The sequence below is a fragment of the Aulostomus chinensis genome, chromosome 8 (genome assembly GCF_037954235.1).
Source record: "Aulostomus chinensis isolate RoL2024-O1b breed Wild chromosome 8, RoL_Achi_v1.0, whole genome shotgun sequence".
NCBI lineage: Eukaryota > Metazoa > Chordata > Actinopteri > Syngnathiformes > Aulostomidae > Aulostomus > Aulostomus chinensis.
The window spans coordinates 7,322,188-7,336,663 of record NC_141327.1 but is presented as its reverse complement, the minus strand read 5'-3'; the positions used below and the strand labels follow the sequence as shown (position 1 = coordinate 7,336,663).

Genomic DNA, 14,476 nt, shown 5'->3' with positions numbered 1-14,476 from the left:
GGGCTCTCCCTTTGTCTTTCAAAGTGGCAGTCAAACTCATTCAGGTCGTTGGCCAGGTGTCGGCCGTTCATGGAGTGGGGGGCTTTAGGCTTGTAGTTGGTGATCTGCCTGAGCCCTTTCCAGACAGACGCGGAGTCGTTGGCTGAGAACTGGTGTTGGAGCTTGTCAGAGTCATTTAGCCTCTTTCACCGCCTTGCTAAACTTGTACTTCGCCTCTTTGAGTCTGTCTTTGTCCCCACTCCTGAAGGCCTCTTCCTTTGCCAAACTTAGCTCTCTGAGTTTGGTTGTGAACCAGGGTTTGTCATTGTTTTAACTCACCCTGGTGCGTGATGGAACACAGCAGTCTTCACAGAAGCTGATGTATGACGTCACAGCCTCCGTGTACTCATCCAGACTGTTGGTAGCAGTCCTGAACACAGCCCAGTCAGTAGAGTCAACACAAGCCTGGAGATCCTCCACAGCCTCACTGGTCCACTTCTTTGAAGGCCTCACTAGAGGTTTGCAGAGCTTTAGTTTCTGCCTGTAGGCAGGAATCAGGTGGAGCATGACATGGTCGGAGTGACCAGAGTGCACATTGAAGCACTGACCAAAGTAAACCTTCTCTAAAGTCTACTGTGCAGTGTTGGTATGCTCATGATATTCATTGAGTAACTACTTTGAATGGATTGGACATGTCAAAAGTCACTTTTCACATCTGTGTCATTACTTCAGTGACCTAAGGTTAGTGTTACGGGCCAAGACAAAAGCTTTCCTCTTATAATCCTCTGTGTTACAAACACTGTGGATCTCTTGCCTTTAGTTGAAAGTATTTTGAAGTATTTTAAATAATGCACTTTACAGACTGACTGTGGGGATCAGTGTGGGGGTTACAATTTCTGGGGCATGTATTTATGGTAATATGTTAAAATCTGACATCAGCCATTCAGAGTTGGAAAAACTGTTGAAAAATTGGCTTTTACAGAAAGTTGCTGTTAGAGTAGAGTATTCTGTTAGATAAGTTAATCTCATTGTTTGACATTTTGCACTTAACATGAATAGTCAACATTATTAAATTAAAAGCACAGTCTAAAAGTATGAAAAAGAATAACATGTATGTAATGACCAATGCAGAGCTCTAATCTGTAGTACCGTTGCTTGGTTTTCAGACAGGTTTTGACATTAAAAAATGTAAACTATAATTGACTGCATTGTATATATACAGTTTGACACCTTTTAAATGTTGACAGGGTAAATGAGTCCTTATTGGTGAATACCATCTTGTTGTTATAATACAGTTTAATGGTTTTGAGAGGAATGGCACTAATTTCTTTGAGAGTTACCTAACTGAACCAAAAGGTCACTGAAACGTATCCAAAAGGTCACACATCTAACTCCCAACTGCCCACTGTGTATGTATGCATGCTCATAATAGATAGGTATAAAAAAAATCCCTTTGGAATTATTAGAGCTTCTAATTCAATTAATGCCAACTGAATAGCCTGTGAATGCTGAGCTCATGTGGCGCACAGGCAGCATCTCTACTCTAGTGGCTCAGATTCATGCTTTCCCTTCTTGAGCAGTAAACTGATGTTAGCTTCGTTATAACTATAGGAAAATCTAGTTACCAAGTGAATGTTTAACTGTTCTGTATAACAGGGGAGTTTAGCAACTCATAATGTAATAATAATAACAGCTCACAATGTAATAACTTAAATGTAATAAAAGTTCATAATGTAATAATCAGTCCCCTCAATCAACCAAATCAATAGTCCCCCTCCCTGTTCTCTAAGCCACCCTATTACTGCAGTGCCACCTATGTACAAATCATAGTCAAACACAGGCCTCTGCCTGTCAATGAATTCTAAGTAGTCACTGTGCAGGTGTGGTCCTTATGGACTTGCTCCACCATGTTTTGCAGAATTTTTTTTCATTCTGCTTACATACAGACAGACAATCACAGAGGTGAAAGCATGACCTTTCACCCTGCAGGAGTGGCAAAGGATAAAAATGGTGATAATGCAATACTTTTCTCACAGTAAAAGCCATTATTACATTATGAGCTGTTATTACATTATGAGTTACTACATAGTTTGGCTCATAATATAATAAATTGTTACGTTATTACATTATGCGCAAAGACGTCATTCCATTATGCACTCATGATTTTATTACATAATGAGCTGATTATTACATTATGAAGTTTTATTACTTTTAAGTTATTACATTCTGAGCCGTTATTACATTATGAGCCGTTATTACATTTTGAGTTGCTACAGGGGAGCAAGAAAGTCCATAAAGGCCTAAAAAACAAAACTCTGCTCCAAACCTATTCAGGCCAGCTGTTGTGCTGCTTGGAAATGCTTTTATAGATTTATGAATTTCTTCAGTGGTGAAGCTGGGTTAGGTCAGCCTTGACTGTATCACTTCAGTTTGTAAGGTTAGTGGAATTTTTAAAAATGCATCAGAAGCCTTATATGTAGATATATGGCTTTATGGAAAATTAAGTGATACACACTTAAGTGATACAGTCAAGGCTGACCTAACCCAGCTCCACCATTGAAGAAATTCATAAATCCACAAAAGGATTATATGTAGATGTAAGACTGTATGGACCAATTAGTAAAGTTTTAATTGGTACATACAGCCATACATCTACATATAATGCATCAGAAGCCTTCTATGTAGATATATGCCTGTATGGACCAATTAGTAAAGTACTAATTGAAGGAGATTTTTTGGACTTTCTTGCTCCAAACTCATCCAGGCCAGCTGTTGTGCTGCTTGGAAATGCTTGTGTAGATTTATGAATTTCTTCAGTGGTTAGGTCAGCCTTGACTGTATCACTTAAGTTTGTAAGGTTAGTGGAATTAAAAAAAAAAAATGCATCAGAAGGCTTATATGTAGATGTATGACTGTATGGACCAGTTAGTACTTTACTGATCAAAGTCAATAAAACACTTATTAATATCTCTCAGGGTAGTATTAAGGTACACAGAAACAACAATAGCTGTATAGATGATATTATCACAACATGTGATTGCTTGAAAAGTTCATAGAGCTATATTAAAAGTGCATCAAACTTCTTGATGGGTATAGTTGTTGTAAACCCACCCACAATGCAACAAAGTATATAAAGAAACATCAACTTTTAGAAGGATTTTCTCATGTTTATTCACTATTCATTAATTGTTACATTTGTTTAGGAATAGAATAATATTAACAACATGTTTTCATCACTGAATTATGACATGTTGGTCTGTTCCTTCAGTCTCTTTCTTGTCAAAATCTTGTCCATTTTGAGCTAGCCACAATAGCTTGAAAAGCAAAGCAGCTTGATAAACCACCAGGTCTACACACGACTTGATGATGTCATGAACAATGTTTTGACTGGCAGGCAATCAGAAAGATGAACATGGCAAGTAACATTTCGATATGATATCGTATTATATATTATATTTTATATGATGATTATAAATAAGAGCAGTAGGTGGTACAATGGTTAGCACTGTCGCCTCACAGCAAGAAAGTTCCAGGTTCAAGCCCCAGCTCAGACATGGGGTTTTTCTGTGTGGAGTTTGCATGTTCTCCCTGTGCTTGCAATGGTACACTGGCTTCCTCCCAAAATCCAAAGACATGCAAGAGGGGACTAGGCTAATTGGATACTCTAAATTGACCGTAGGTGTGGTGTGAGTGTGAATGGTGGTCTTTCTCTATATGTTGGCCCTGTGATGGATTGGCGACCCATCCGTGGTGTACCCGCCTCCCGCCAAAAGGCTGCTGGGATAGGCTCCAGCCCCCCGCAACCAGTAACAGGATAAGTGGTTGAAAATGAATGGATGGATTATATAAATAAGATAATATAGACATATAATATATAATAATATACAGTATATAAGATATTATATTACTTTACATAATAATGATAAAAAATTGGATTATGGAAAAATTTCCTGAGGTCACCCTAGGGGGCCCATGGCCCCCATTTTGAAAACCTGACTAGCTTACTCTTTTCAGTGGCTTGAATTAGGGAAGTGAGGGGGCAAATATCAGACAATCAAAAGGAGACATAAAACTGGAATATGTTTCATGAAATTGAAATTTTTTCAAGTGTATCTGAGGTTACAACGGAATTTCATATATACATACACACACACACACACATATATTTGTCATGTATATATATTTGTGTACTTATGTGAGTATATATAAATAAGAAACTAGGCAGTGTCTGTGATATCAATGCTCTCATCCAGCGTGATGAAGAAATGTGTGATATCAGCAGCTCAGCAGACAGATGAGTCCTCTACTGGAATCATGTTTAATATCAATACTGTCAATCAATAACGCTCAGAAAATGCCCCTACACAAGATGAAGTGGGCGCTGTGCATGTTGCAGGGTCTAGCAAGACACTGCAACAGGGCTCCAAGCACAGCTAAAACACACATATTGTTGCTATGCAACCGAAACACATACCAGAAAGTTTTTAATCCCATACATTAGAATGTAGCTCATTGTAAACCAGATGATCGTGGGGCTCTGGTTATTCTTTTGAGGTAAGCAGAAAAAGAGAAGTGAATTTGTATGTATCCACAAGACAACACTGGGGCTGTGGGACTTTCAGCTCACCAGGCTAATTGAATACTCTAAATTGACTGTAGACATGGCTGTGAGTGTGAAGATGGATGATGGATTGGCGACCCGCCCAGGGTGAACCCCACCTCCAGTCTGAAGGTTGCTGGGATAGGCTCCAGCCCCCCGCGACCCTTAACTCCTTAACTGGATAAGCGGTAGAAAATGGATGGATGGATGGACTTTCAGCTCAATCCTGACAATAGCTTTCACAATTATAACTTTTTTAATACTACCAGGATAATCCTTTCCTTTATTGCCGTTTTTGTGATCAATTATTCCTTCCTGCTGGATTACCCTCTTTTGAGCAACTGGTATAGCACGTTTGAATGGTGACCTGGGCTTTTTTACGACATGACATTTGCCTTTCAGCCGAATGTGTTGGTAAAAAGGTCCAGTCTGAGGTGAGCTGATTTCGTTGATTCACTGCTGTGAACCTCCTCCCTTAACACACACAGGGCCTAGCCCCCTCTCAGTCCAACTGATTTGGAATAGAAGATAATTTGAGTCATAGCTCCCTATCGTCTTGCATTGTTTGTTGATAACGTTAGCAGGATCAGGTGTATTTCGCTCTGGCCAGCCATTGATGTGAATGAACATGACCACAAATTGTTCTGACACAAAACTATTACAACAAAGTAATACGAAATTTTGAAACTCTTTACTATATTGATAGTATTCATTGTTTTTAAATATTTTTTACATGTTTCATTTCAACAGTTTCTTCTGGGATTCCCCTGCGTATTGTATCACTTGAGGGAACATTCCTACCCCAGTTTGAAAACCACTGATCTGATGTTTTTTATTTCCATTTTGATAGACAACTGATGAAGTTGTCTTGGCAGCAAAAGGTTTTTTGATCTGTGTGACTGTTCAGTTAAAACAAATTTTGCCTCTTTGTTCCAGGGTTTTGTTGATGGCGACCTCTCTAAAATTCAGTATGGAGGAGCAAATGTATCTGGGTTTCAGATTGTAGATTTTGATGATCCTGTTGTGACAAAGTTTGACCAAAGATGGGAGGCTCTGGAAGAAAAGGAATATCCTGGAGCTGATACACGGATCAGGGTAAGATTTTGAAATTCCCCATTAATTCACTTACAGACATCTAAAATAGTTTTAGTCACAAAACAATAAAAAATAAAATTTATTAGTCCCATAATGGGAACATCTCTAGAGCTAACTGAAACCAGGGGATAGTCAAAATATAGCATAAAACATACATTTAATTTAAAGGTAAGGAAATGTACAAAAATATGAACAATATAAACAGTAAAAATACACCATGTAACAAAGAAAACAGATCCATGGTGGCTTGCTATTGCATAGATAAACAATTTCATCCTAAATGAATCAAATTGCTATTGTACACTCATATTGATAGTGCAGTGGGTTGTAGGTAGTCTACTGTTAAAAGTGCTGAATGTAGAGTCTTGACAGCAGGGAGAAGAGATTTTACACACAGTTAGGATGAAGCAGTCTGTCAATGAAGGAACTGCCCATTGCTGTGATGGTGGCTTGAAGCAGGAAGGACTCATTCTCCTCTCTCTCTCAAGTTTGTCTATTATCTTCACGTAAGCAGTTAAAAATGCTGCTGCCCCAGCAGACCATGAAGGTGAAAAAGCTGATGGAAAAGCAGCACTACATTGTAGGGTACTGAGCTGATGTGTCTTTGTGTTTCAGTATACCTCAGCACTTACATATGATGCCGTCCATGTGATGACTGAGGCGTTCCGCTTCCTTCACAAGCAGAGAATAGACATGAGTCGTCGCGGCAACAGTGGGGACTGTCTAGCTAATCCAGCAGTGCCCTGGGCACAGGGGGTGGAGATTGAACGTGCCCTGAAACAGGTAACCAAGGGATGAGAGCTTCCAACACCCAGACAGGAAAGACAGTTTGCAATTGTCAAACTTTGCAAGAGACATGACTGGGAATATAACCAGATTCTACACTGAAAACTCTTTTGGTGGTTAAAACTTTATTAAGATATCTTTTTATTTGCCATCCAGTTGGGTGTGTGGCTTAGGGTGGTTACCAACTGTTAGGATGTTTTTTAAGAGACAGTTATTGTGTTTTTATTTTTTTCTTCTGGTCATATCTGAACTGTGCATGGACTTTGTAGATGTGATATAAGTATTCACACATATGGTACCTATGGGGACCATACCGAAGGAGGTAACTAATCATGTTAAGCCTTACAGGAGACGAGATGTTTGGATGGGTACCCCCAGCCTGTTAGGTATTGAAAGATAAACAGACTGGGATATAAGAGAGACACAAATTTTGTGTGATGAAGGAATTCGTTAGACACAACAAACATGCTGGAGACTCAGAGATGGCTACACTGGACAATTTAATAGAGGTCCATCGCAGATGTACAAGGTTCGCTGTGTGATTCGGTTGAGTCAGCTCCCCCAGAACATCGGTGTTACACCCGTCATAAAGAACTCATTATGGTAATGTCGGACACTACCAGTAACGGCAAGTTGAAACATTCGGCACAATGTGACCTGCACGCAGTCTAAACTCAGTTATGCATCAGGATAACACTGGCGTCGTAAGCGTCAGCTTTAGTATCAGTAAGTATTCTAAAAATGAATTTACGATGATAAAAGTACTTATGGAATATGCCACAGGTTCACTCCCAGCCTCAGTTCAAGGCCTGGGGTCAGATCAGCTTTTATCCTTACAGACAAATTAAAATGACAAGACCAAGAAAGTTAATACAAAGGATATCAGATGATTATTTAATTCCTATTGATTATGAGATGTTGATAATTCCTTATCAACAGGGTGCAAACTACTTGTTTATTAAATAGGGATATCAGTCAGCTTTTCACCAACATACCATACCAATGTGTGTATAGTTAACACATTGTCAATAATTATTTGTTGATACCACAGTTATTGTCAAGACAGGTATATTTCATATTATTAATAATTCTCATACCTAATAAAAAAAGCTATTGTTAGGTTTAGCCCTGCAACCTAAGGAACAGTTTTTCATGTTAGGGTGGATTCATGGGAAAAAACAATCACAATTATGAGCCTAAAATTGAGCTTGTGATTATCAAATGCAGTTATTAGGCTAATTGATTTTATTATATAGTATATTTATTTAACTTTCAACATTGTTGTTCCTTTAATGTGGCCACAATATTTTCTTCTTTTTCATCTGCATCTGCCTATCACAGAAGCAAATCCGAAACTCATCTGATCCATCATAACTGTCATTCTTATGCATAAATCCCTGTAATTGTAAACCATGGACCCAAGGCCTTTATTTCACAACTTACATGCAGAAATCCCCAAAAATTGGCTTCTGGTTTGGACTCTTAATTATCAGTCGTCCTCAATGGCGTGTATTTTAAAAGACAAAAAAAATCACTATAATGAGTAAACAAAAGTCAACATATTGAATCACAAGTAATCCTGCATCCTGGGAGTGAAGGGCTCTAGCTGGATAGTAGGGAACTATGAGCTCTGTCAGATATGAAGGAGTTCATCTTTATGTTTCCAGTTAATTTCTTGGTATGATGCCATCCCAGTATGATTGAAACTAGTTGAAATGATGTTCCTGGGTACAACTGCTCTAGGAAAGATAAGAGCAGTTCATTAAGCATACGACTGGCTAATAAGGCAGTATACTGCCTTTATTTGCCATGTTCACAAAAAAGTTTTGCTCATTAGGTACTGAAATATGCAAACTAAGATTACTTACCCCTTAGGGGTATAAAGTGGCCATCTAGCAACTGAAGGGTCACTGGTTTGATCCTCACTTCCCTCTGTGACCATGTCAAAGTATCATTAAGCAAGATACTGAGCCCCTAACCCACAGACTCTGGTGTGCAGAGTTTCCTTTTTTAAAATCTCTCTGAATCTAAAAAGCCATTTGACACCAGTCATGATAATCTTATTTATAAATTTTCAACATTTCACCTTACTTGCCAAAATTGTTGCCAGCCAACAGAGAACTACAAAACTTAACAGTCAGTAATACAATCTTAAAATTTTTAAACTCGAAATCTGTAACTCAACTCAGTCCTGACAGAACTGTGTCAAAAAATAAAGAAACAAATAAAAAAAAAAAAGAAAACCCGTTTTAATACAAGTTTTTTTTTAAATCATCTCTAGAATTAGGTCCACTCTCATCAATAATAATTTTTGGAATGAAAATTCATTTTTGAAAAGAATTGATCATAAAGCAGAAAATTGAGTTCATTCAATTTTTTTCAACTTTTTTGCTCATCTCCTAATAGTTACTTTGATTGGTAAAGTTCCCATTATACAATAATAATTGTACAAATATAAAACCTTAGAGCCCTTACAAAAGCCTTAGATGTAGTCCATTTACTATGCAATCATTTTGGGGGTTTTGCTGAGTATTTTCTTTCCTTTTGCTGTGTGTCTGTGTGTTTGTGTGTAGGTGCGTGTAGATGGTTTAACAGGAAATATTCAGTTTGACCAGTACGGTAAGCGAGTCAACTACTCAGTGACAATCATGGAGCTGAAAAACAATGGACCTGTGAAGGTAAATGAAAATCAGTCATTGTGACATTTTTACCCATGTAGTCATGTGTAAGATGTAACCTGTCAGTGTATGTTTGTTTGTTCTTAGATTGGTTATTGGAATGAAGTTGATAAGATGGTGGTGACGAAGTCTGACCTTTACCCTAACGAAACAATGGGGATGGAGAACAAAACAGTCATTGTTACAACTATATTGGTAATAAAGATTTACTTTGCCATACTTACTCAGTATGAATATGCAGATCAGATGGGAAAAGTAAACCAATAATATAACAGTGTCAAATGGCATAGTGCTCATGTTTGTGGATTGTTGCTTAAGCTCATGTACCTGCTAACGTAACATATGGAAGGAAAGAAGCAGTTTTTGTTCTATATTGAATTAGATTAAATATAAAATGGCTTAGAATGTATTATTCTGCTAATACCTTGTGTGATGCCAGTTGGCTATGAATTTTGAAAAGCTAAGATAATATCTTGTTAAAAAAACAAAACACAGGTATATAACTCAAATAACTAATTAACCAATAAATATCATTACTGTGTGTTGTTGTTGTTGTTTTTGTGTGTGTGTGTGTGTGTGTGTGTGTATGTGTGTTTGCATGCACCTGTGTGTAGGAAGCCCCTTATGTGATGCTCAAGAAGAATGCTGAGCTTTTTCAAGACAATGACCGTTATGAAGGTACATTATACATTAATACTTAGATTGATAAATAGATAGGGCAGATGCACCAAATCACCTTTTTTCTGTTTACTCTGCACTCGCATCTCTTGCCATTTAAAAGAAATTTGCAAGCATTTTATTCTTGAGAATGAGGATTTTCTCTGATGCACTATTCTCTATTGTCATTTTGTGTCTGCTGTTTTGCCACAACATTATATATTGAGTTGTAAGACCATAAAAGCAAATGAATTGAACAGCTAGTCAAAAGTGACAGTAATGTGAAGGTTAGCGAAGCTTGTGAGTGGAGAGGTGGCAATTCAATCCCAATGACCAGCAGGATAAGTTTGTTCAAGCTCTACCTTTATTACCACCACTGAGGTGCCCCTGTGCAAGTGCCTTTAACCTAACTGCCAACTAGTAGAGCTGCTTCGTGGCCCAGTGGTGTAGGTTTGCGGTTCGAATGTGAACAATCTTGCCACGGCCTAGCATAGCACCATCATCATCATACAGCCTCCACAACGAATACATTTGTTGATGATTATATACTTTATAAAAAATAAGTCTGTATCACACCAAGGAGTTTTCCATCCATCCATCCATCCACCCATCCATCGACTTCCGCTTATTCCTGTTAAGGGTTGCGGGGGGGTTGGAGCCTATCCCATCTGCTACAGGCGAGAGGTGGGATTCACCCTGGACAGGTCACCAGTCCATCGCAGGGCCAACATATATAGACAAACAACCATTCACACTCACATTCATACCTACGGTCAATTTAGAGTATCCAATTAGCCTGGTCCCCAATTGCATGTCTTTGGACGGTGGGAAGAAGCCGGAGTACAAAGGAGTTTTCATAATTTTCAAAAGGGATATCCTGATTAAATTATTTTATTGGATTTTGAAGATTAGTTCTTGAGACCTCTTAGCATTTATTCAGGGAGGGAAGAGATTATTACCACATTAATGGAGTGCAGTCAATAATTTGCAATCAGCAATTTGAATAAAATTGCATATAAAAGTGTTCATCTGTCTGCTGATTATCTGTTTCCTTATAGGTTACTGCGTTGACCTTGCTGCGGAGATTGCAAAACACTGCGGTATACGCTATCAGCTGAGGATTGTGGGAGATGGTAAATATGGAGCAAGAGATGCAGAGACCAAAATCTGGAATGGGATGGTTGGAGAGCTGGTGTATGGGGTAAGATTAAACTTCTGCACACACATTTTTTTTTAACAGTGTCATTTTGCAGCTAAACAAGTTGCTGAACTGTCATCCCAGTCATTCTGACTGAGACATCATCTGAGTGGCTGTTAAAAATCATTGATGTCACCCACTCACAATGTTTCTTCTGCCTGCATATTTCTTAGCGCCCGCTCAGGGACTGAGTGAATGCCGTTAAAATATGGTTTTCTGGCTCCGGACCAACCTGACTGGAAAAAAACAGGACAGCAGCCTATTTTTGTAGAGTGTAAAGTAACAACATACTGTGATATAATAATTAACATAATTGTCAGTTTCTCAATCATTGAGGAGGAGTTTTGTTTTGAGCAAGCCACCATGACTGTAATGGCGTCACTGAAAACAACTGTAATGGAATGACATGACATAAGAATATCCTTATTCTGCAAAATATTAAAGCAAAAGAAGAATTTTCATCATGAGGAAGCATGTTTGTTCTGTCCATGCTTCCCTTGCTTGAACTCTCTCATTTCCACAAATACTATAGTTACTATGATGATGATGATGATCATCATTATTCTGCCAATTGGATTATGGAGTTTTCTTTACCGATCCATTACTCTTTCAGTAAAAATGGAAGAAAGAGCTGACTAAAAGAAAATTACGAATCCTACTTTCCATAACTACATTTAAAAAGAAACAGGAGAGATCTGTTACAAAGAAAATGGCATTTCATCCATGCCTGTTAGTATAATGAAACTAGTTGTCAATATATTGCCAAAGTGAAATGATTCTGTCATTTTTACATTTTGGAGAATGTCAAAATGTGGGACTTGTACCTGTAAAATACTTACTTTCTGAAATGTGAAGTCCATTAATCAAGACTGATGAGCTCGAGAGAAGTAACATTCTGAAAAATCTTTTTACTTTGTGTTTATCCTTATACTTTATATTTTAGGATATATTTAAACTTGAGGTATTTAAAAACATACACATTTAAAAATTATTGTGTGTCTACATCATCATCATCATCAGCAGCAGCAGCATTTTACTTAAACTTTGTAGTCTTAACCATAAACCGTAAAACAAGGAAGTTCATGGTACAGTCCGCTGCACCTGTTAGAATTTGACATCAGTAATGAAATGGCCATGAAGTTGTTTCAATTGGGAAAGTTTTTTCCCTTTAAAAAAAAAAAAACGTTTTAAATGTATACATTAGTCATTTCCATTGTCTTTCCCTACAATATTTTTAATAATTTCGTAGCAAAGAAATATCATTGATTCTAATCCCCACATTCTATAAAATAATCAAGTTGTTTGCAGCAATTTGCAGCAAAACCCAGAACATATTTGTACAACCAGTTTCTGGGTATCTGTGTGATGATTTTCATGTTGTTCTACTTAAGCATTTTTTGTAAATGCTGAATTTCCCAAAACATTTTGCCTGGGGCCTTAGTTAGAGTAATAATTTAATGATTCATTTGCGAACTTGGGCTACTCAATGCCATTATGTCATATTACTTTATCATTAAATATGATATATGTACAGACATGTGTTGGTTTTGAATGGCAATATATTGATATTGTCTCACCTGTATATTATTATATAATAATTAACTGTTTTAACTGAATTCTCTTCACATATTGACAAGTGGTTTGTGATATTTTGTGCTGTATTATTTTTACAAAAAATTTAGAAGGTAATATTTATTGTTATTATTTATATAATATTGTTTCCATAACAAACATTGAAAAAAAAACTTTTGTAGATCAATTTGTCTTGTATGTAACTGAATGCAGACTACCGTACAGGAGGCTATTACACGTTCTTTCTCTGTCTCTGTGTAACAGAAAGCAGACATTGCAGTTGCTCCCCTGACTATCACTCTTGTTCGGGAGGAGGTGATAGATTTCTCAAAACCCTTCATGTCTTTGGGAATCTCCATAATGATCAAAAAGCCACAGAAATCTAAACCAGGAGTTTTTTCCTTTCTGGACCCACTGGCCTATGAAATCTGGATGTGCATCGTATTTGCCTACATAGGTGTCAGTGTTGTACTCTTTCTGGTAAGTGATCTTGTTTTGTTTTGTTTTTTTTTTACTTTTGTTGTTGTTGTTATGCTGGTATTTGTCAGCCTTTTCTGATGATCTTGAATAAAGATAACTGATTTGGAGCAAGAAAATCTGAATTGTTCCATTCTGAAATACAATAACTCAGGAGACTCAGCTCGTTATAATCAGATAGGGGTGGTTTGTGTGACCAGTATATAGAGTCCATCGCTAGGAATTTGGCCTGTTTGGATTTAAACCATGCTAACCAGTAGAGCAAGGGGAGGTTTCAGGAATTTTGGGCCTAGGAATAGTTATTCAAGTTCCCTTTACTTCATAAGAGCAACATTTAATTTTTATATGGATTGCCCATACCATGTGGTGCTACTCCAGAATCAAGCATGACTGTGAGACTGTACGATTTCAACAACTTCAGTCAGCCTTACATGCTGTATGCGTACACTTAGCTTTACAAAGTCCTGTGTGTCTGCTTCTGCTGATAAATACGAATCCCTTCCTACCAAAAGTAAAGGAATTTGTTTTCATGTACATACAGTGCATCAGAAAAACAGAATAACTTAAACATATTATCTTTTAGGTATCCAGATTCAGTCCCTATGAATGGACACTTGAGGAGCCAGAGGATGGAGCGTTGCCACTGACAACTGAATCCACCAATGAATTTGGTATCTTCAACTCCCTTTGGTTCTCTCTCGGCGCTTTTATGCGTCAAGGTTGTGATATCTCACCAAGGTAAATGACTCTTTATGAATTCAGTAAGAACTGGTCTGTCTCCGAGTTTTTTATATTTTATATTCGATTAATTTTCAAGTGTAAACATACAAACACATGAAAACAAAAACATATAAAAGGGTCTGGATTGCTCATTCTCCACAAAGTCAGTTAATTTCTATGACAAGTTTGTTGATTCATTCTCTTGGCTTGTCACTGATATGTAAATGTCCATTTCTTCCATTTCACTTGACATTTTTCTTCTAGAGTCCTTATTCTATCAGTTAATTGCTCCATGTGGTACATTTCAGCCACAATTTCCAGCCATTCATCTTGTTTTGGTGGCTCAGGTTTAAACATCTTGTAATAGCCTTTTTACTGGCTGCCAACAGGATTTTTAACAAGTATTGGTCTTCCATTAACATAGTATCAGCTGCAAAACAACCAAAATACAACACTGTACACAATTTAGATACATCATCGTCTAGAATCTTGACAATAATCATGTGAACATCTCCCCAAAATTGCAAAATTCCAGTACAAAGCCAAAATATATGTGGGTGATTTGCATTCACTACTCCACATTGGCTCCAACATGGTTCTGGTATACACAAATGATTACTCCTAATATTGGGTGTAATAAAAAAATCAAATTACATTCTTCCATCAGTGTATGAAGATGTAGTAAATTGTTGTGTTTTCCAAAATATTCAACCA

The 14,476-nt window shown here is 37.4% G+C and overlaps 1 protein-coding gene across 4 annotated transcripts in view; it reads left to right on the top strand.

Moving 5' to 3' along the window:
- LOC147256967 (glutamate receptor 2-like) overlaps positions 1-14,476 on the top strand; it is a 106,746-nt gene that overhangs the window by 42,728 nt on the left and 49,542 nt on the right. For all 4 annotated transcript variants that reach the window (XM_086210681.1, XM_086210680.1, XM_086210679.1 and 1 more), the window contains exons 7-14: positions 5,516-5,674; positions 6,290-6,457; positions 9,034-9,138; positions 9,226-9,333; positions 9,753-9,816; positions 10,854-10,996; positions 12,830-13,045; positions 13,626-13,780. In XM_086210681.1, coding sequence (XP_086066807.1) covers positions 5,516-5,674; positions 6,290-6,457; positions 9,034-9,138; positions 9,226-9,333; positions 9,753-9,816; positions 10,854-10,996; positions 12,830-13,045; positions 13,626-13,780 — 1,118 coding nt within the window. The remainder of the gene's footprint in view (positions 1-5,515; positions 5,675-6,289; positions 6,458-9,033; positions 9,139-9,225; positions 9,334-9,752; positions 9,817-10,853; positions 10,997-12,829; positions 13,046-13,625; positions 13,781-14,476) is intronic.